The 22,089-nt window shown below is 34.1% G+C and overlaps 2 protein-coding genes across 2 annotated transcripts; both read right to left on the bottom strand.

Moving 5' to 3' along the window:
* Nucleotides 1–732: 732 nt before the first annotated feature.
* On the bottom strand, nt 733–2,936 carry LOC123689902 (trehalase-like). Its single transcript, XM_045631845.1, has one exon. The coding sequence runs from the start codon at nt 2,620–2,622 to the stop codon at nt 877–879; it is 1,746 nt and encodes a 581-aa protein (XP_045487801.1). The 5' UTR covers nt 2,623–2,936; the 3' UTR covers nt 733–876.
* A 2,449-nt stretch (nt 2,937–5,385) lies between these two features.
* On the bottom strand, nt 5,386–21,252 carry LOC110994750 (trehalase). Its single transcript, XM_022261578.2, has 2 exons — nt 21,146–21,252; nt 5,386–8,317 (listed from the first exon to the last, which is right to left on the bottom strand). The coding sequence occupies exon 2, from the start codon at nt 8,315–8,317 to the stop codon at nt 6,560–6,562; it is 1,758 nt and encodes a 585-aa protein (XP_022117270.2). The 5' UTR covers nt 21,146–21,252; the 3' UTR covers nt 5,386–6,559.
* Between the last annotated feature and the right edge of the window lie 837 nt (nt 21,253–22,089).

Below are 22,089 nucleotides of genomic sequence, written 5' to 3'. Positions count from 1 at the left end.
AAAGGACCTATTGATATTTTAAATATATATAATAATATTTTTTGTCTATTTGTCTCTTGCCTCAGCTTCCGTTTCTTTTGACACATAAAGATGTCAGCCATAAGATTTCCTCTCGACCGACGCTTCAACTTAAAGAGTAATTAGTACAAATCCAAACGCACGGTGATTGCCCCTTAGGCCATTAGACCCAAAACTGCTGTTTATTTTTAAAAATGAATAAAGTTGTGATCTCTTTGTAACGCAATTGTAATGTTTTTGGCAAGATATTTGGGCTTTACGTCGTCATATATACGTTGAAATACAAATGACGAGAAAAAGTCTTAACCGAATGGATCACATACGCAATATAGATAGACCATAGAGGAAGTGGATACATCCGTATAGATATGTGGTTGGCAATAGATAGGTTGAAGTGAGATTGTTTAGGGATGCGGCAGAGGAGTCTACTGATGATTAGTTTTTAGTTTAATATCATTTCGTCTAGTCGTCCAGTTCTTTTTTAGTGAATGCCGTGTTGGTAGCACCTTCCTCCTTCTTCGGCTCATTCCGTATAGTGTAATTCGGTGGAAATAAAGCCTTTGGGTAGTCTTTCCTAACTTATTAGCTATGTTCGAACCCTTCTTAGGCTCGCAATATATTTGTGTCACCAATTTTTTTAAACATTTGAAAATAAACTAAATATATAATCAATTTATGTAGGAATAAAACAATTTTTTTAAACATTATATATTATTTAAGAAAAAATTTAAATATCTGCGTGCAACGTTACAGTAAATATCACATTGATCTTATTTATTATATTAGAATCTGCCTCAACCTATATAATATTAACAATTCATAATAACTGGTAGCGTATACACATATAAAACTACGTACCTATAATACTTGGCGTACGTACGGTAATGTAGTACCTCGCCGATCATGCAAGGTAATATCTCTGCCGTATCTCTGAAGTAACTCTAGCACAACTCCATTTGTCCATCCAAAGCCATCCTGAACTTGATACTCGCCCCCTCCGCCTTGGTGACCAGGTTGTACGGCACTATACTTCTCGAACATTTTTTGCCATGTACTGTAGCCCAAGTAGTTAGAACGCATCCATATAACAGCCTGTTCCTGTGCTAGTTTCTGTGCTTCCTCGTTGCCGCTGGCTTCGAGGCCACCTATCAAAATGCTCTGTAAAGGTGGCCAGGCATTTGGATAATCCCACTGCTCTCCCGAGTGTAAGATCGACGCTGGTACGCCGCCGGGGAAATCCAAAGCCCCCGACGCAAGCAAGTACCTTACTAATCGGCCAGCGTATCGCGGTGCATCGTATTCCTCTACAGCACCAGCCCAAAGTGGAGCAGTGCAACTTGGATAAAAGTGTCGCCTAGGTGCCTCCGCCTTAGCGTCATAATCATACCAGACACCATCCGCATCATCCCACATAACATTTTCTATCGCATTCCTCCAATATTTAGCTAGGCTCCACCATTTTTTAGCTTCTCTTCTATCCTTTAGTTTATTCCGGAAGTCGCCTACTAGTTCGAGTGCTCCAGCAAAAATGGCGTTTAAATCTACCGGGAGAATTCTAGAGGCGTGCACATCAGTTAACTTGCCGATGACATCTTGACCGGCAGTCACAAACCACCGTGTTGAGAAGTCCCATCCGCTTTCTGCAGCACTTTTCATTTCGGCATAAAATTCTTCTCTTTTAATAGCATCTTCTAAAGTTTGGGCAGTGGTGTAATCTTCAAAATATGATTCTGGTCGTGGACCTTTACCAGATCGATCGGCAAAATAGCGGAGCAGTACATAATGCTTGCCTTTTACTTCTACTGTTACTTTCTTTTTCTCTAACCAATACTGTAGTTCTTTTTCGACAGTTGGCAGGTGTTTTTCTAACCAAGCTAAATCATCGGTATATGTGTAATAAATAGCTACCATTGCAGCTAACATCGGAGGCTGACTTCTTCCTAAATAATAAACTCGGCTCCCGTTCGGTATATATCCGAACTTTTCTACTAAATACAATAAATTTTCTATCATACCCTTAGCAGTCTGTGTCATATTGCAAATGAGGAGACCGCGTATAATCCAGAATGAATCCCAATAATAAAGCTCTTTAAAACGACCACCGGGAACAATAAACCCATTAGGAACATAAAGGAAACTGTATTGATTGGAATGCGTGTTGACATCAGGGTTCACTTTTCTACCCAGCTTGTCCCAAAATCCTATAACATTCTTTGCAAATTCCCGAAGCTTCGGATCAGTAATCTGTTTTAATATAGGTGGATCCGGGTTGAAGTCAGGAGGCCGCCACTGTTCGAGTTCATTTCCATCTAAGAAATGTTGATCCAAGAAACCGGCTAATTGATCCCGCGATGGATTGTTGGCAGTTTTTTGCATTAGCTTCGCAAAATCTGCAAGCGTTTCATTCTCAGTGTGAACGAGCTTAAGATCGACGAAAGTTTTCGAATCGGGAAATATCCTTGCAAGTTGCACTCTGTGTAGAAGTTCACCAGTGCAATAAATTGAGGAATTGCATGAAGGAACGACTGTCAACGCCTGAGCACACGCGCCCAGAATTCCTAGAACCGGGTAAAGCGGCGCATAGCGACGCAGATTCTGTAACATTATCAGTCTGGCTTACTCAGGGCGAGTACGGAAATCGCTGATAAACATAACCTTAGCGCGAGCGTGCAGTAAGAGCCAGTGCAGCGGACCGTGTGTGTATATGTCCGGCCCGCGACTGACGCTAGCTTCTGTAATGCCATCGTGCGTCCCTCAATGCGTTCCGGGGCGATGTCCCATCTCAGCTGATTTAACTTTCACTGCCGACGACCGAGGCAAGGCAACGAAAACTAGATCACTGTCCCGAGAAAACTTGCGTCACGATAAAACGCGTGCCTCCTCTGCGTAACTGTCTGATACACTGACACAATAAAGAATGACATTATAAACTTGTCATAAACGAGAAGTTAACAAGCCAATAAACTCGTGCATAAACAATTACGTTGAACGCATGCGTCAATAAGTCATTATAAATCAGCTGATACCGTTTCCATTGAATCAGATACTTGGCATATTGAACGTAGAAAATATAATACAAAATCGTGTAATTATAATAAAATGGCCTTGGCATAGTTGTGCCGTTGATAACATGAAGAGAATAGACGCAATACGCTAAGATTGTAAATTTTTATTATATAAACATTTTAATATGTAAAAATCATTTACAAATTTACTTTGAATTATTGTAATGTAGAAGGAGGGTGAAACTTGCTGAGTTTCTTGCCCGTTCTTCTCAGAACAAGGCGTCCTGGTAGATTTGCGAACGGATGGCGTATTTTTCTCTTTCGCAAATTTTGTAAACGTTTTTGACATTCATAAGCATGCCCTAAGACGCATCTAAACTGAATAAACGAATTTTGATTTTGAATAAATTATTCGCCACGTATATTTGTTGTTTCTATATTTGTTTACGAAAATCACGCTTTTGGTTTCAACCACCTGTTCTTTACAATGTCCTCTTAAGGTTCTTTTGCACCCACAGAGCAAGGACAATGTGTGTATTACTGTACTAAATAAATAAGACTTTTTTATGTACAGAGGAAATAATTCATGGATGCAAAGCCGGAATTTAAAGTCACGACCACTTTAAGAATACTAGCGGACCACTAGGAACTATTTCATTTAATCGGTATTATAATGATATGCTTGATAGTAATCCTACCAAAAAATTAAAGTCTAGGAGATATGTTTGTGTCGGCTTTTTATTATAATATAATAAATATTGTATTCGTTTTGTAAGTCCTACCTACCGTACACAAGTGCCAGCGGCTTATGTTTTTAAAGAACACACCAAAACCTCTAAAATTCGCAATATTTTCGCCTTGTCTTCTAAAAGGCATTACAGATGTGGAGTGAACATAGTAGACTAAAATTGGCACGGCTAATGGCGACGTGTATCTCGCTATATACATATAAGGTTTCACATGTAAATAAAATACATTTTTGTAATGAGATATAACGTTCTTTAATCATTATGGGATATAAGATACAGGTATCACTCATTCCACATTAAATTTGTATCGATAGAGCTATCGGCAAACCAGACAGAGGGTGTAGGCCGAGAGAAAGGTTTAATAATATTCGCTATTAATATATTAACGTTGAATTTTTTTTGGGAAGAAGAGATTTTTTTCAAAAAGTCACATAAGGAAAGCAACACAATTCATTTGTTTAGGCATTTGCTTAAGAAAAGAAAATGTCGTTTTTCTATTTAGTTAAGCGACAATGTTTAGTCATACATTTAACGCTCTGAAGAAAGTCAGTCTTGTCATAGGTATTACCATCTGTCTCTTCCGGTTGGAGATTTTAATACCATAGAAAAGCTTATGTTCCTCAGGAATAAAGTAGACTTAATAGTGAAGGAATGTTTGAAATCATTCCAGAAGCTTTTGCATTTATTCGTCACAAACAACATTTTAATGGGTGCCAAACGTGGATTTTTTATAAGGCGCTATTAAAGAAGATTGAAGAACGTCACAGGATTATGGAGCGGTTAATTCTTCAATTGAAAAAACAAAGTAATAAACAGTGTAAATGATAAAAAGCCTGATACTGGACAGGCTACTTCTAATTAATTTGCGGTATTTGTTTTAAAATAAGAGTACCGAGTGTTTTTTACGCCGGGCTTTTTCTCTCGTCCTATCTTCTGTCTTCTGCGTCTATGAGTAGGCATACAGATTCAATTTTAATGACATGGAATAAGCGATACCTGTCTCTTATGTTTCATAATAAACATATTTTATTTTAATTTCGTATTAAATTACCAGAATAACTGACGTAAAAATGTTTGTGGAAATGAGCCGGTCCCATTGCCCGCGCTTGTGATGACAGATGGGTCAAAGTACCCTTACTTGGCATGGCAAGTAAGAATAAAGGACACCCACTAGAAATCTGAGTAAAAAAGAGAAGATGAGAGACAAAGGAAAGAATTTGGAAGAGTCTTCGAAGGTCATGTACTAATAATAAATAAACTTAATATAAACTTTATAGACCTCGAATATAGGCTATTTTTACTTTTGTTTCATGTCACGATTGTTTTGAGTATACTTAATCGTTCCAAATAGTTGCAGTCTCATTTATCAGTTCTTCTTGTTTTTTATATAACATTATTTTGTATTAATTTATTTTTTCATTTTGACAACAAATCTGAAGATTTTAACACCTATGTACATTTTTTTACGAAAAAGTTCCGTTCCATCATAGACATGTCGCTAGCTTCGTCGTTACAACTTTTCGTTCATTTTTTCCGTCTAGCTCCTCTCGCAACGCGCGATAAGGAACTTCGTTTTAATTATTAATTAATTTTGAACAAAATAAAACACATAATAAAGACACAGCCTTTAATCATCTTAAATTACCTCAACATTAAGCCACAAAGTTCTTTAATTAACGGTCCGTGTTCTTTACGCTCGTATACTAAATACAATCAAATACTACAAAAATCTAATTGACTTAAAAATAAAAAATAAAATTACAAATTGGGTTAGAGGATAAGTGGATAATTCCTCTAACCCAGTGATTTTATTTATTGAAATTATTATAAATTTGAATTTCAGTTTTAAAATTTACCTACTGTGTTTCGTTAATAATTTCCTATTTTCTTTCTAAAACCTTTCATTTCTTTTTAGTATTAAATATCTGTTGAAGATGGGGGGGGGGGACTTAAGAATTTTAGAAAGCCTAAGGTGGATATGGCACATAAAAGTTTAGGAGACACTGCTCTAACCAGAACTCTAGCAAAGTAGCGCGAAAAAAGTTACTAATACAAACAAAAAAATATTAGCCTTTTGCTTTGTATTAGTAGAAATTCATGTTAAACACGGACGTTAAAATAGATCTATGGAAAGAATGAAAACTACTAATAAATCGTAAATGATTTTAACCAACCTAAGAAAAAATGTTCACACATTACACTTTCATCAGTACTGCTGGCCTTTTATATCTAAGGCGTTTATTTCTCGTCATACGTTTAATAAGTTTGTAGAGGTAACTATAAAACACTAATATATTATTTTCCTAGTTCTTTAATATGGTAAAAAGGGACTTCTAAATCAAAATACATATTTATGTTTCTTCGTCATAAGTTAAATTTTTTCACTTATATAAAAAATGGTTCATTATTACATTTTAACTACAGGATATTCACTTAAAAATAGTATAAATGTTATGTCATATAATTAGAGTTATTTTTAAATAAATTAGAACATTAATGGCACAATATTTTAAAATCATTTAACAAAAAATATATATTTATAAACAAGAACGTAAAGTTATATTCAAGTCAAAATTGTATTTACTTTTTATATCTATTATAAAAATGATTTGTTCGTCTATTTTTACCTAATCCGGTATTGCTATGTCAAAAAAATCAAAATTACTAAAACGGTAACTACGCCTATTGATTCCTAAAAAAACGTAGGACTTTTATATACTTGTAAATAAGCTGGTACTAGGTTAAATATTTGCAATTATTTAAATGCCACCATAATTACTTCCTCAATCACAAACTATCCGACTTAGAAGAGTCCTCACTCGAAGCATCCACGCCAACTTCACGAGGCGCTACTAGATAACTTGACTCTTTTCTCATGTCATACAAAGACATCCTCTGACCATACTTCGCCAAAAACTCCAAAACTACACCATTGGACCACCCGAAGCCAGTTTGTACTGTATATTCACCGCCTCCACCAATTCTTCCCGGGACTTCCACGTCATACTTCTCGAACATCTGCTTGTTGTCTGAGAATCCCTTGTAGCATGACCTAATCCAGGATTGAGCCACGTGAAACGCCAAGTCTTTAGCCTCTGGCAATTCCAATGCTTCAATAGCATTCACGGCCAGACTTACAAGTGGCGGCCAAGCGTTTGGGAAGTCCCATTGTTCCCCACTCTTCACCAATGATGTGGGAATACCGCCAGGATAATCCAGGCCGTGTGATTCTTTCAAGTACTTTAAGATACGTGGTGCGTTCTGTATAACAAACTTCTTATCCGTAATACCCATCCACAAAGGAGCAATGTTGATAGGGTAGAAATACTTTCGAAATTTCTTATTTACCAAGTCCCAATCGTGCCAGCAGCCGTCCTCTTCGTCCCATAACACTTTCTCAATGGTATTAGACCATTGATAAGCGAGACGTGACCAATGGCCTACTTTACGATAGTTTCTTATCAAGGCTTGGAAATGTGCCATATTTTGAAGCGCTTTTGCAAATATAGAATTTAGATCCACAGGAATAATATCTGTAGCGTGGATATCTGTTAAGTTGCCTTTGTCAGTTCCATTTTTGATGAACCAACGGGTCGAGAAGTCCCATCCACTCTCTGCTGCGCTCTTTATATCAATATAAAACTGAGTTTTTCGTTCGTCGTTGTCGAAAATTTGCGCGCTTGTGTAGTCCTCTTGGTATGATTCTGGTCGCGGTCCTTCGCTTGCAGCATAGTATCGAAGTAACGTATACGCTTTATCACCAATATCAAATGTGTAGATTTGGGTGTCCATCCAGTAGTTAAGTTCGGCTTCCAAAGAATCGATATTCTTTTTCAGGAACTCAGTATCGTTAGTCGCTTGAATATACAGGGAGACCATTGATGTCAAAAGCGGGGGCTGGCTTCTTTGTTCATAGTAGCATCTACTACCGTTAGGAATGTGACCGAGTTTGTTTACTAATTCTATTAAATTCTCGAGGACTCCTTTAACGGTTTCCGTCATTCCGCTGACGAGGAGTCCTTCGATGATCCAGTAAGTGTCCCAGTAGTATAGCTCCGTAAACCGTCCACCGGGAATAACAAATCCGTGGGTGACGGGAATAAAACTGTATTGATCTGGATTTTCTATGACGCTTTGCTTAACTTTTCTTCCAAGAGTTGGCCAAATGTCGTTAATTTCTTTTGCGAATTGACGCAATTCTCCATCACGGATGGAGGACAAAAATTGTGGGTTCGAGTTAAAGTCTGGAGGGGTCCATGGTTCCAGTTCGCTACTCTCGTCAAAGTACTTATCGACAAACTCCCTTATTTGCTTCTCAGTGGGATTTTCATTAGTCTGATCGAGAAGGTCTTGGAAAGCGGAAAGAGTGGTCTCTTCATCATTAAGAAGGTGGCGGTCAACGAAAGTTTTGGAATCGGGAAAAATCCGACTCATTTGGACATGATGAAGAAGCTTGCTGTTGCAGTAAACAGGTTTATTACAGGATGGAGGTAGATCTTCGGCTGTAGCTAAGGTGGCTGCCAGGAGCAATGTAGTTATCAACATCTGAAAAATTACAAAAATAATTTTATTCGTTGGTAATAACTTATGTTCCAAAAAAGTCAAAAGAACTTTTTAAAATTAGAGGTTTATCCGTCGAACCAAAACCTTTTTGTTCTTAATAAGTGTTCGAGCAGCTTTTTAAATGTCAAACAGGATTAGGAGGAAATATGTATCAAAAATAACTCGATTCAGACGATTTTTATCGTTATAAAAGTGCTCATTATCTAACCAAAAAACCAATTAAGAGTTTTTATCTTTATATTTGAGTTTATATTTAAAATAATTCCGTTTGAATTCATGTTTAACGTTTAAGCAACAAATTCGATATTATTCAGTGTTCTATAAAATAGGTAAATTGTTTTAAATGAACAACAAAATATTTGAAAAACGGTGACCACATCTTATAATAACTGGAACTAATCGGCTTTTCAATGCTCCTATCAAATTCTTTGCTCATTTGTATAACAATCGCACATAATTCGCCATGGAGTAAATAACTCTGTCGTTCAGAGCATATTCTACAATGTAGAATAGATATTCTAACGCCCAGAGCTAATACGATTGCATCGACATGAATTTAACATATCACAGAGCTTATCATTTCGAATTGTTAGGTACAATACATCGTACAACAATGAAGGACACTGTAAACAATTGCGTTTGAAGCTTAATTGAGCATTTTGCCAATAAATAAATTTTATACGTCACAAAAAGACCAAATATGCTTCGGAGATAAGTACTCATAATAAGTTAAAATGCTAAAAATATCTGTATAAAGTCCGGGCTTTACACCGCAATTGCAGACACTTTACAGGTAAACACTTGTCAAACGTGACCTCTTGATTAAAAGGTTTAAAACCTACAACTGATTTTCATCGCTGGACGTCGAGGCAGAATACGAATACCTCGATGTTCGTCGTTCGACCACTGAGCGTTTTTTAATGCAGTTTTGTTTTCACCACTGTGTGGAACCAGCTTCTCATCAAAATATATCCAAACCGATTCGACTTAGATACCGACAAGCAACGCACTCGCGAGCCCTCTAGCATTGAGAGTCCATGGGCGACAGTGTCACTTAACATCAAGCGAGGGCCTCTGCCCCTCTCTATACAATAAAAGGCGCACCCTCCAGCCCCAAAGATTTTTGGTGATGGGTAGGTGTATAAACATGGTTCTATGTAAATAATCTGAAATACAACTTATTTTGAACGATACAAAAATGTCGTCTAAGCACAATATTAACAAAAGTTCAAATAAAAAAAAATTTAAGTACTTCCGTAAGAATTTTTTTAATCTCGAAAAAGTAGGCAAAGATCACGGATCTCAACTTGCTACAGTCACTATTCGCTTCTACCACTTTCATGACACATGGTCATAATGTTGGTTATTTCATGCTCATTAGTTATGGGTAATTCGACTTGTCCCACTCCTGATTTTCGTCCAGGTATGGCAAGGCCTACCCATCCAATCACGATCCACGGTTGCCTTGTATATCCTACTTGTTATATATTACATATAAACCTGTATAAGAACACCTTGACCTGTACAAAAACATTGCAAAAAGTTTAGATGGCTTCAAACAACTAATTAATCATTCAAACTTGAATGCCTTGTTTTAAATTTTTTATTACTTTAACATTTAATTTGCGATAATATTAACGAGTTACTTATAGTTATAGGTATTTTTTATCATCTACAATTGTAAAAAAATATTAATGTTTTGCTATTGTTGTTCTATGAGTTGAGTTAGTACTTATGTAGAAACATTATAAAGGTAGCTAATCGAACATATATTATAACTTCAAAAAATGTAGGGTTTTAACGCTATTACAATTTACAAACCCTAGTATGGGGGTTATTATTATAAGAAGCTGCCCCCGCGAGCTTCGTTTCTCCTTAATGCCTACCTTTTTAGTCCATACCAATACGGAACATTATTCTATACCCAGAGACTGTTCGGTTTTCCGGAATGAAAACTTTTTAGGTTGTTCTGTGAATTTTTCTCTATATGATGTACTATGAGTTCATGTACTATGAGTTCATGTCCTTTAATTAACAAAAAACTTGAAACTGTGTATTTTTTAATTCTGTATCATAAAAAAAATATCTAAAAATTAAAAAAAAAAATGTAGGGGAGGACGGACTACCCTTAACATTTATGGGGATGAAAAATAGGAGTTAAACTACAAACACCGCGACACGAGAATTGTATATATGTAATAGATAAAGCCAGTAAAACCTCTATAACAAAGTGGCGGATTACAAAACAATAGGTGCTTAAAGCATGAGGATAAATTTCATTTCATACCTTGAGAGGAGTTATGGTTTTGTGACGAATCGATATTAGAACGTGCTCATAGTATTAATATTGTTTAAGGTCTTTCATTGATCATTTATCACAGCTGATAGAATAAAGAACATGTCAGGCTTGAATCTGAGTAACACGATTTAATATTCAGCAATATTAAAATCAAATCAAAATATATTTATATACTTAGGTAAACAAGTACACTTATGAACGTCAAAAAAAAAATTGTAAATTTACATTTACTACCAGTTCGCAAGTCAAGGGCGTAGAGCGGGCAAGAAGAACTGGCAAGAAACTTTCCGCCAGTTTTTCAATCGACAAGTTTTTGATACAAATTGTTTGAACTGGAGCAAATTAATCCTAAGGATTAGAATCATTTAAGTGTTATGAATACGAAACAAAACATCCTACTCATACAACTGAAATCTATCACTAATCCTTCACTGTGCAAAGTATCCTGCTATGGAATTCCTTACCAATTGTTATCAGACGAGCTCAATCTTTAAATTTATTTAAAAATCATGTTTTTGTTAAGTTTTCTTCTGCCCCGTAATTAGGTACTACATGTATATCTTAATTGTGACTCAATTAACCTTTGGACAAGATTTTACATTTCTATTTATACATATTTTTAGTTTTTCTTTAGATTTTATTTTATTTAGTTTTAGTTATAGTTTTTTCACGTTTGGAGTTTCTTTTTATTAAATAATTGTATTTCTTGTACGTAACCTTTGTAGGTGCTTCTTTTTTTATTGTTCCATATTAGGGATGTCTGGAGGAAATCGCTTGTTAGCGCTAAGGCCGCCCATTGCCTACTAAGTTATGTAGCCTGCTTATTTTTATTGTTTTATATGTATAATTATGTATATTATGGTGACTAAGTTTAAATAAAATAAAAAAAACAAATTAAACCTTAATTATAGACGCAGCTAAAATGGTGTGACACGTGATGGCACAGCCTGAACGTACGACATTAGATGGACTCGCTTCATGCAGAGTGCTGCACTGGTGATGGTAGCTCTGTGCAGACGATATCACCGTCGACGCCGGAGTCACCTGGCCACGCCTGGCCAAGAACTGATGGCCTGAACCAGATGGAGGAGGCCTTTCTCTAGCGGTGGTCAAACGAAATGATTGCTATATGATGGTTCCTAAACGTGACATTGTATTTTACCTATTGTTAAAAGCTATTTTTTTGGATCCTCACAAATTAAACTTTATTGTTCATAATTAAGTTTTGGAAATAAACTTACTGATAAGTTCCTACCACCTACCTCCTACCAGTTCCTAACGTGGCGACGTGGGCCCATAGGAGGCCAATTTCATTGTTATGGGGGCTAATCAAAAATTTATGAAAATTACTTGGAATTTAAATTTCAGTTTTTCATTATGTTGTCAAAATATACTTACTGTTTCTGTAAATAAAAAATAATTTGCTAGTTATTGTTTTCTATATTAAAAATTATTTACGTTACATAAGAATTTTAAGAAAGCTAAGGAAACATGGGACAAAAGGATGAGGAGCAGTGATTTAAATTATAAAAAAAACTGTATACTCCAGTAAAGTAATATCAGTCATAAGAATGTTTTTGGACATTGGTGGAACATAATCCAGAGATTACACTCAAATTCGTGAGTCGACGACAAATCAATCGTTGTTTTTACCTCAAAACTATTGTTTTATTAATTTCTTATGACGATAAAGGCCATTTTTGTATTACGTAAAGATTTAGAAAAAATGTGGGAAAATTGTTTATTTAATCGCAGTTACATAAAGCAAAGGAAAACTTATAAATAATAAAACAAAGATTCGAGATTATTCTAAAATTTTAATTATGGCCAGGCTTAAGTCAGGGTAAGAATTACAAACTTTCCGTTGAAGATGTACTGGATTTTGACGGTCGTTGTTGCAAGAATATGGTGCAAAAATGTTATGGTGGTGCATTCTAAAGTTCGCATATTCTTTCATAATTAATGGCGTGTAAATCTATCACATATAATTTTACATACATTATGAGTAGTCATGTCATTATAGTCAATTCTCTTATTATTTTATCATTACATCATCAAATAATTCAAATATATATACGAAAATAATCATAAATACTTGTTTCTGTATCTCTAATAATATTTTATATAATAATAAATCTCTAATAATAGTTATTTATTTATTCTAACACATAATCATGTTATTAAATTAAACCCCCTCCCCGCACAAATGCTCAAAGGCTCTCAATGATAGAGGACTCGCGTGTGTGTTACCCGCCTTTTAAGAATTGGTATGCTCTTTTCTTGAAGGGCCCTAACTCAAATGGGTTCGGAAATACAGTGGGCAGATCGATCCACATAGTGGTGGTGCGCGGCAAAAACTGCCGTAAGAACGCTTGGCTGTGGAGATGACGTATATGCAGTATGCTCTCCATTGCAAAGTCCTGTAATGGATATCCAGCCCTCCCGCTATTACCGCCAGCAATGAACTGATACGTTATTTAAACTATTAAATGTCATAAAAAAATTTCAGTCTGTGACTATTTTGTTTTATTAACAATGTAATCTCTTTTGACTTTTGTAAACTGTTTTATTTTTTACTAGCTGACCTGGCAAACGTCGTCTTGCCAAACTACTACCTTTAACTCAGCGCCATCTGTTAGAATTGTATCAAATAATAAACAAATGTTAATGTTATCGTAATTTTAGTAAGGATGCCTATTTTTTTGAAAATGAAATATAGCCTATGTCACTCAGTAATGATGTAGCTTTCCAACAGTGAAAGAATTTTTCAAATCTGCCAAGTAGTTTCGGAGCCTATTCAATTCATACAAACAAACAAACAAAAAATCAAACCTTTCCTCTTTATAATATTAGTCTACTCTTTATAGATTATTTTGAATTCATATGGCTAGTTATGTAGTTAATTATATACAAAAAAAATACTTATTTGCGTATACTTTGCAGGGTAATCAATCCTAATAGATATGTGATTCTAGGTTTACCTTTAACGAAATCTATTTTTATAACTTATATTCAACAAATCAAAATCATTTACGTACTATTATTTCATATAGTACTTGCCTGGACAATAAATAATAAGCTTTATGTAGCCATTGTGTAGTGTACAACTACACGTACAACACTGTAAAAATACAGAAAGTAAAATACAGTAATGGAAACGTATCAATTAAACTTGATCAGAGATGTATTGCCCTAGTGGCTTCAGAGAGGTCATAGGTTCGAACCCCGATTGGGCACCACTTTTAGGTTTAATGAGTCACTGGGTGGGAACGAAACGTTATACGTTACGTTAATGAAAGGGAGCCATTATTAGATACTGTTCTTAAAACAACGAAGAATATTCTAAGTATCGTGAAAATGAAATCCTAAGCGAATCCTAATATTGAAGAATACAAAATACGAGTAAATTTTACATAAATCACCTCGCACAGCCCTTCTATAAAAATAATTATTCATGACGTGGCGCGAATTTGAGGAAAATTCGTTGGCCTTCTGAGTCACCAAGTTTCGAGGTTCACACTTAGTAATCATAGAATAATACAGCTAAACCCCATACTTTCTTCAGCACACGAATACAAATTAAACAGAAGTTTCAAGAAGAGAATTGAGAATTATAATTATCACGTATGTTCTATTTTAAAAGACTAAGTTTGGTTGGCCATTCTCCATATGAAACCATTTCTTTTGAATATTTGTAACTTGTAATTTTGACATACAAAAGTGCCTTTTAATAGGCCTAATTAAAATAAACGATTTGACTATGACGTTTGCCTCTATTGTCTATACGTGACGTCAGCACAGAAGGCCTGTTGAATTGTATACTGTACACTTGTTTACACAAAATGGATTAAATTTGAGGCCAAGATACGTCAGCTCCACATATTATTATTATAGGAAACTTAATCATCATTTAAAGAGTCTCATTGATTATTTTTCTATGTGTCAAGGATATCAGCCTGCTATGCCTAACATGACGCCGCCATATTAAGCATGTCTAAGAAAGCGTCCTCTTCCTCACAATGTTTTCTGTGAGGTGAAATGAGTGACTGTTCATTTCGCATCTAGAAAGTCTATTAGTGGACAGTCGAGGAACCCACGACCACAGAGATAAAAATCGCACGCTGAAACCACTAGTCAAACACTGCTCTCTATTTTAATTCCTACGTGCTTCATACATTTTATATTATAAAACGAAATATGATTCTAGTGATATCACTTAACATCAGGTAAGATATATAAAAAAATATTTTCAAACATTATTGTTTTAATTGTTACAGAATATATTCATATTTGATTAGTTCTTTACTACATTTTCATCTAGCATCAGAGGTTACTAATTAATAATAAAAGGTTTTTTTTGACTAGAACCATTTTTCGTATGCGATCGTCTAATATAGACAGCAAATCGACTTCGATCGTCTTATTCTTTCTGCATCTCAGTCTGGTATTCCAGGGTGTAAAACTATGACTTCAGAATGTCAGTATGTCAATAATTTTCTGACGGAGCTCACAGAGATTTCAAAGTTAGCCTTAAGGGTAGCACGAATTTTGGACCCGACTATCTTCTAACGATATTTTTCACGAAAAAATCGTATCAATAATATTAATTGTGTTGAATAATAAACTGCTCAATCTTAAATGTATTTACGTACTCACTATAAAAACAGTGATATCATTTGATAAGATATGATAACGATCTTAAAATAAACTTGTTAACTTCCGTCGTGAGACTTGGAGAATTATTTCCTCATCAACACAACATTGCTTATTTAAAATCTCATAGCTGTTATGTTATAATAAGTAATACTATTATAACAACTATGAGATGATGAGTACATAATTATTACCCCCTAACCCCCCTGCTAAACGTATGGAATATCTTTGAGTCTTTTTTATAATGATGAACTCGCCTACTTCGTATCACTACATATGTTTGTGTAAAAATCAAAATATCAAAAATAATTTATTCATGTCGGTAACACAATGTACACTTATGAACGTCAAAAAAGAAATATACATTGAATGCTTCTAAACGTTCTGTCCCTCCCAGTGATACCTAAAAATCGCTTCTGGGCTGAGTTTGAACCGAGTTGCGTCTACTAAATTGTGATTAAAAATGCTGCTCGATATAATGAAATACTGTACGATTATTCCTGTCTTTTGTGCTCTTTACTTTGTGCTTTTTGTGTACTTTACCTACATGACGTCCACTAGGCCCGCTAATAACGATATCTATACGATGGAATTACGATATCTATCCGACATATAATTATATCGTTACATGTCAAAAAGTACTTCAGATAAGAATAACTTGTAATAATCGCAAAATAAAAGAAAGTTAAAAAGTAACTGTTTATAAACAATGTACAATTTACATATCGACGTTTCGATTGATTAGAGACTTGTTTATTCAAATTCTATCAAATAACACGCTTAAAGTTTTCAGTAACATTCTTTTGTATTATAATATACAATACATAAATTTATTTCGACTAAGTATACATTACTAATTATGTGTTTGTAAGAAAAAAATATAATTTAGTTTATTATTATTATAAATGATAATTCTCGTATTTGGAAATATTTCAATACAGAAAACATAATTCATAGCCAATTGTGATAACACATTACTCCTTAACAATATATTTAAAGTTTAAACAGGTGTAATCAGTCGATATTATTTGTGAGCTGCGCTGGCCTTTTAAGTCCTAGCTCGGAGATTGTCCGTTTTAGCCCCAACGCTAATTTTTTTCATATACCTACTAACATTCCCGTCCTAGACCAACTAAGAAGCGCAAAAGCTTTACTTACAGGCCAGATTCTAACAAAGAGTCCGAATGACCTTGAAACTTTAAATTATACTGAATTTTTCCGTCCGTAAATTAGAAAATACTGAATTACTTAAAAAAAATTTAATACTTTAAAAACAACTGCTTACAAAACATCTGTTTGTCGTGTATAACAGATAACACTGTTGGCCTAGTGGTTTCAACTTGCGACTTTCCCTGGGGTCGTAGGCTCGATCCCCGGCTGTACAAGACTTTTCTGCGCATTTAACACTCGCTCGTACGGTCATGGAAAACAACGTCAGGAAACCGGCATACCTTAGACCAGTGTTTCCCAACGTGGGGCCCAAGAAACACAGGGGGACAATTTGATTCTTAAGGGGCCTATTCAAAAGTGTATTAAAGGTTATTCCAAATTAGAATAATTACATAGAAATAAATTTCTTTTTATTAAACGTTATTTATATTATATATATTTGAATAGGGGGGGATACAAAACAAAAAGGTTTAATTAATGACGTCACGTTAATTTTAAATATAAATATAAATATATATTTTATGTTTTAAAATTAAAGCTTAACAAACCAACAACCCCTGCCCCCTCCCTTCAACAGATCTTGCCGTATCAGTATTTAACGTCAAAAATAATAATTTTCGTCATTATGAGTTTCCTCTTAGTAGTAGTGTAAAGATGTATGATTTAAGGTAGGTAGGTAAAGTCTTGGTTCTTTGACTTTGACACGGCGTTGTAAAATTCACTAAATAATATAAGGTCAAAATTTGACCTCAACCTTATAGAATTTAGCAAGCAAACATTTATTTATTTTATCACTTCAACTACGCAATTATATTTTCAATTTCCTATTAAACGTTTTATTCGTCACGATAAAACTTTATAATCAATTTTATATAAAACTTATTAACTTATTTTATGTATTCATCGTGATAATATCAATAATATCATTTTTCATATAGTCCTTTCTCCAACTTTGATTTGGTTTTGGAGTAGGGAATCTTGGGCCATGGGTTTCAAGTATACAGGCACATACTAAAATTTGAACCGTTGATCTCAGAGCTGGTTGCTTTTCTCCTTCAATGAATTACTATAGGAATACAGTGAGAAAATGCTGCCAGTGTTAAAGGTACTGCCAAAGTGACCAAACTGTTTAAATTTTCTATTTATCAACTTATTATTATTACTATGTTGAATAAGAATATTGCCAATACTGTATATTTGTGTGTTGAATATAAATATTTACGTTGGTTTTTTATTGTCATAATTAATTGTATTAACATGTTATGAAGAGCATGATGCCATGGCTATGGGAATTGGCAAAGTAATATTTTCTTTACTAACTTTGCCTAGAATACATCGCTTGAGGTAAACCATCAACTACATAACCACTTATTTAAATTTCCTATTAATATTGTATTATTATTTTATCAAATGTCTAGCGGAGAAAATGCCGCCCAAAACAGACCTGGCAGAAGTTTTAGTAGCTGAGCTGCCGATTACAATTTAAAAATCCCTGTAATAATAAAAACGCCAGTATTGGCCTAGTGGCTTCAACGTGCGAGTCACATCGCGGCCTGAATCAGGTCTTAGCTTGGGTTCGCTGTGCACCAATGGACTTTCTATCCCTGTGCACATAACACACGCTCGTATGGTGAAGGAAAATGACGGTGAGGAAAGCCTCATGCCAAAGACCCAAAATGTCGACGATGTCAGGCATAGAAGGTTGAACACCTACTTGCCTATTAGAAATGATCAAGGTACATATTCATAAATCTGAGGCCTAGAACTAAAATGTTGTAGTGCCATTGGTATAAAAACATAATAAGTTAACAGATCAAATTTATTACACGGTTATTTCAGTTAGTTTTTAATACCACATTTTAATAATAAAGAATGCATTATTTTTGTATATAACAATAAAAATTGAATATTAAGTAGATTCATTAGTATTCATGTTTTGACGTTTATTTATGAGGCAAACAAAAAGTCGATTATATTTAGTCAAAAATGTATTATATTCCTTCGCAGATAAGACAACGATAAAAATTTCTTGCCCCGGGTAACAACGTCGCAAAAAGCAAAATCCTGTTTTTCTTTCAGCAAAAAAACGAAGGTAATGCTATTATTACAAGGATACTAAGGACATTACATATACAAATATTTATATATCAAACCTTTTTTTTCGACGATATAATATTATTTATTTAGTTTAAAAAATTTAAAAAAACGAAATGTACATTTCGCATTACACTTTAGATAAAAAAGGGTAATGTACATTTCGTTTTAAATATATAAGTGTAATGTACATAAAAAAACGAAATGTACATTACACTTTTTCGTCTAATTAGACACAGTAACCGCACATTACGGTGGTAATTTTGCCGAATGTTTAGAACGTAATAAATTACTACCACTCTTTTTGCGGATATATGTCCTTGGTGAAACAAATATATTATTACTCTCTGATTGTTTTAAACTGTCGTATTAACTTTTATGACTGTTTGGTTGAATTACAATCTAAACTAAAACTATCTTTATAGTTGTTGTTTCAATAAAGTAAAATTAGGTAAACGAGTATTACTAACATTGTGCACAAAATTTCCGTATAATAAAGAGATCCTTGTGTTTTTTATAGTACCTACAAAGTTTTTAAAAAAATCAGACAAAAATGTTATTGTAAATCACCCAAGAAGATAAAAAATGAGAAAACATAAAAACAGTAATACTTCTTATGAACTTTGTTGCCCGGGGTAAGTGGAATATGTAGAAAAACGCTAACAAATCTAAAGGCTAGAGATTTTCCGGGCAACATTACGTTTTTGAGTAGCCAATTTTTTTTTTACATGTGGAAATGCATTGCAAATACCCTTCCGATGGCGCGACTGCTTGGTGCAGAAGGGTTTTGGGGCTCGCCATTGTGCATACCCACAAAAACCCCAAGGTACCACAATCGCCTTATGCGGGATGCGGTAACAGCAGAGCCTTATCCGCTTCCCGACATGCGATGCGACGGTTGTGTTTGCCTCTTCACGCCCATTGTTGATTTGTGAGGATGCTCACTGGAGTAGCAAGTGTGGACAGCCTAACCTAACCTAACCTTTTTGGCTTCTAAAGTATTTTGATTTTATAAAAAGTAATTCATTTTAAATTTAATGATCAATAATTTAGGTTTAGGTTGTACATGCTAACCATTAATTTTTTGGCGCTGTAAGACGTAATAACCCGTTTTTGTAGTATGTCCGACAAATTTTATATCAAACCGGTAAGCGCACAAAAAAATCGTTTTTTTCTCTCTTTCCTCAATTTTACTTATACATAACGTAACCATTATAATGTTTTTAATAAATACGCGGAAGATGTTCACCGACCTTCCGGGCTGTTAAAGGAGGCTCACCTGATGCCGACTGCGGCGTTTAAAGGATTGGTACGTTCTATTCTTGAAGTACCAGGAAAGTTTTAATGAAATAAAATATTAGATATTTAATAAAATGTTCTATAATATATAACACCACCACTGCGGCAGCTGGTTCATTTATTTATTCATTAAATTTGATCACAATTATATGCTATATCTACAGTATATGTTACAAGCTATATTTTTTAACTTATTTTGCAATTATATAATAAAATAATTAAATCAGTGGCGCTACAAACCTTTTTAGGTTTAGGTCTCAGATTTCTGTATCTCTTTAGTGATCATTTGATAATCTAATAGTATATAATCTGATTTTGTTTAAGTAGAAGTTTTAAATTTTAAGTATTATTTGTTGTTTTGTGAAATTTCAGTTTACTTAGTTTTTTTTATATGTATCTTTATCTTTTAATGCACTTGCTTGTTTTCTGTTTTATATACATAAATTGTTTATCTATGTTATCTGTTTTGGCTTTCTGTATCTGTCTTAGTGTTTTGTATTTTAATATGTATACGTATAAGCTGTTAGATTACTTATAATTAAATAAATAATAAGCAAGTCGGTGATCAGCCTCCTGTGCCTGACACACGCCGTTGACGTTTTGAGTCTTAGGCAATCCGGTTTCCTCACGGTTTCCTTCAGCGTTCGAGCTAATGTGAAATACGCACATAGATAGAAAACTCATTGGTGCACAGCCGGGAATCGAACCTACGATCTCAGTGATAACAGTTGACAAGCCACTAGGCCATTATTGGGATTAATTTAATATATATATATATATATATATGATAATTATCTTAAACATTAATGTTACGAAAATTCAATAATATAAATGCAATAAAAAATATTGCACGTCCAATTTTATTTTGTTTACAATAAGCTCAGTTTATACTTACACGAGTCAAAGGTTGACTTAGAAACTAGATATATCGAATTTGAGATTGCAAAAGTTTCGCGAACCGGTTACGCTTATATTGGGCAAAAGAAACTGTTCTCAATATATCAGGTTTTAATTTTATAAAACGGTAAGCCTTTTTAAATTTTAATACAGTTTTAAGACTAACATAGCGGACTATGTAAAAAACACATTTTGAAATTGATAAAAAAACCTAAAGGATAGCGCGCGATAAATACCCTCACAACACAAAATATTTTGAAACCGTCAAATATAGAAAAACTATTTAATATTTCTTATTCAAAAAATTTTTTTTATATTATTAATTACAATTTACGCGGCCTTTAACGTTACCTCTACGGGTAGTAAAGCGTAAAATAAAATTTAAAAAAAAACACTACCTTGTAATACGTCGAAATTAGCACAAACACTTGTCGCACATTATTTTACGAACGCGACAGTGAGCGGTCGGAAGGAAACTGAATTAGCCGATACAATTTATCTAAGAACAAACGCAGGTTCGGGCCTTATCATAGAGGTGCGCGCGCGCATACCTATTGAAAATTGTGGGTCACATTTTTTTAGATCAGTGGAATAGATTGCCAATTACAGAACCTTATGAACTTAGTACTTAACAAGTTAGGGATCTTAATAATATTTTTAGTTCTAAGATTTAGTGTCGTCTTGGCTTGTAGATAGTGATTTCAAATCGTTTTAAATACTAGTACCTGGATAACATGGTTTGTTTTATAAATTGTGTGTTTTAGAAATTATTTTTAAGTACGAATTAGATACTAATAAAATGATGAAATATGAATAATATTTTTCGATCTTACCGACAGAAGAATAAAAAATAAATCACGAATAAAATGACATTTTCTAGAAATGATTCCTAGCTAGATCGATTTATCGCCCATGAAACCGTATACTAAATATCATGAAAATCGTTGGAGCCGATTCGGAGATTCCAATTATATATATAAATACTAGCGACTCGCCCCAGCTTCGCACGGGTGCAATACTGATACTAAATACACTACAGAAAATCTGTGAACGTTGTACATAAAAATGTGGGTTATCCATAAGAGATAGACATATACCATCACGGACTTTTCTGTAGACCTTTTCAATGTGTACAATACTTAGTGCATTATTTTGATAAAACTCGTAGGGTTCAGCCTGCGTTTGAAATGTAAGCGGAAAAATGTAATTATTTACGACATCACATTAGAATCCTCAAAAAAAACAGTACTTCTCCACTATTTAATAGATGTTATTATTTAAGTAGTTTAATAGTTTATATATACATAATAATTTAATAGTTTATATATACATATAAACCTTT

The sequence above is a fragment of the Pieris rapae genome, chromosome 17 (genome assembly GCF_905147795.1).
Source record: "Pieris rapae chromosome 17, ilPieRapa1.1, whole genome shotgun sequence".
Taxonomy (NCBI): domain Eukaryota; kingdom Metazoa; phylum Arthropoda; class Insecta; order Lepidoptera; family Pieridae; genus Pieris; species Pieris rapae.
The sequence above is the reverse complement of the archived record's forward strand: the minus strand, read 5'-3'. Positions and strand labels throughout refer to the sequence as shown.

Bases quoted from the DNA above. Each gene is read 5' to 3' on its own strand.
- LOC110994750 (XM_022261578.2), bottom strand. From the start codon at position 8,317: ATGTTGATAACTACATTGCTCCTGGCAGCCACCTTAGCTACAGCCGAA.
- LOC123689902 (XM_045631845.1), bottom strand. From the start codon at position 2,622: ATGTTACAGAATCTGCGTCGCTATGCGCCGCTTTACCCGGTTCTAGGA.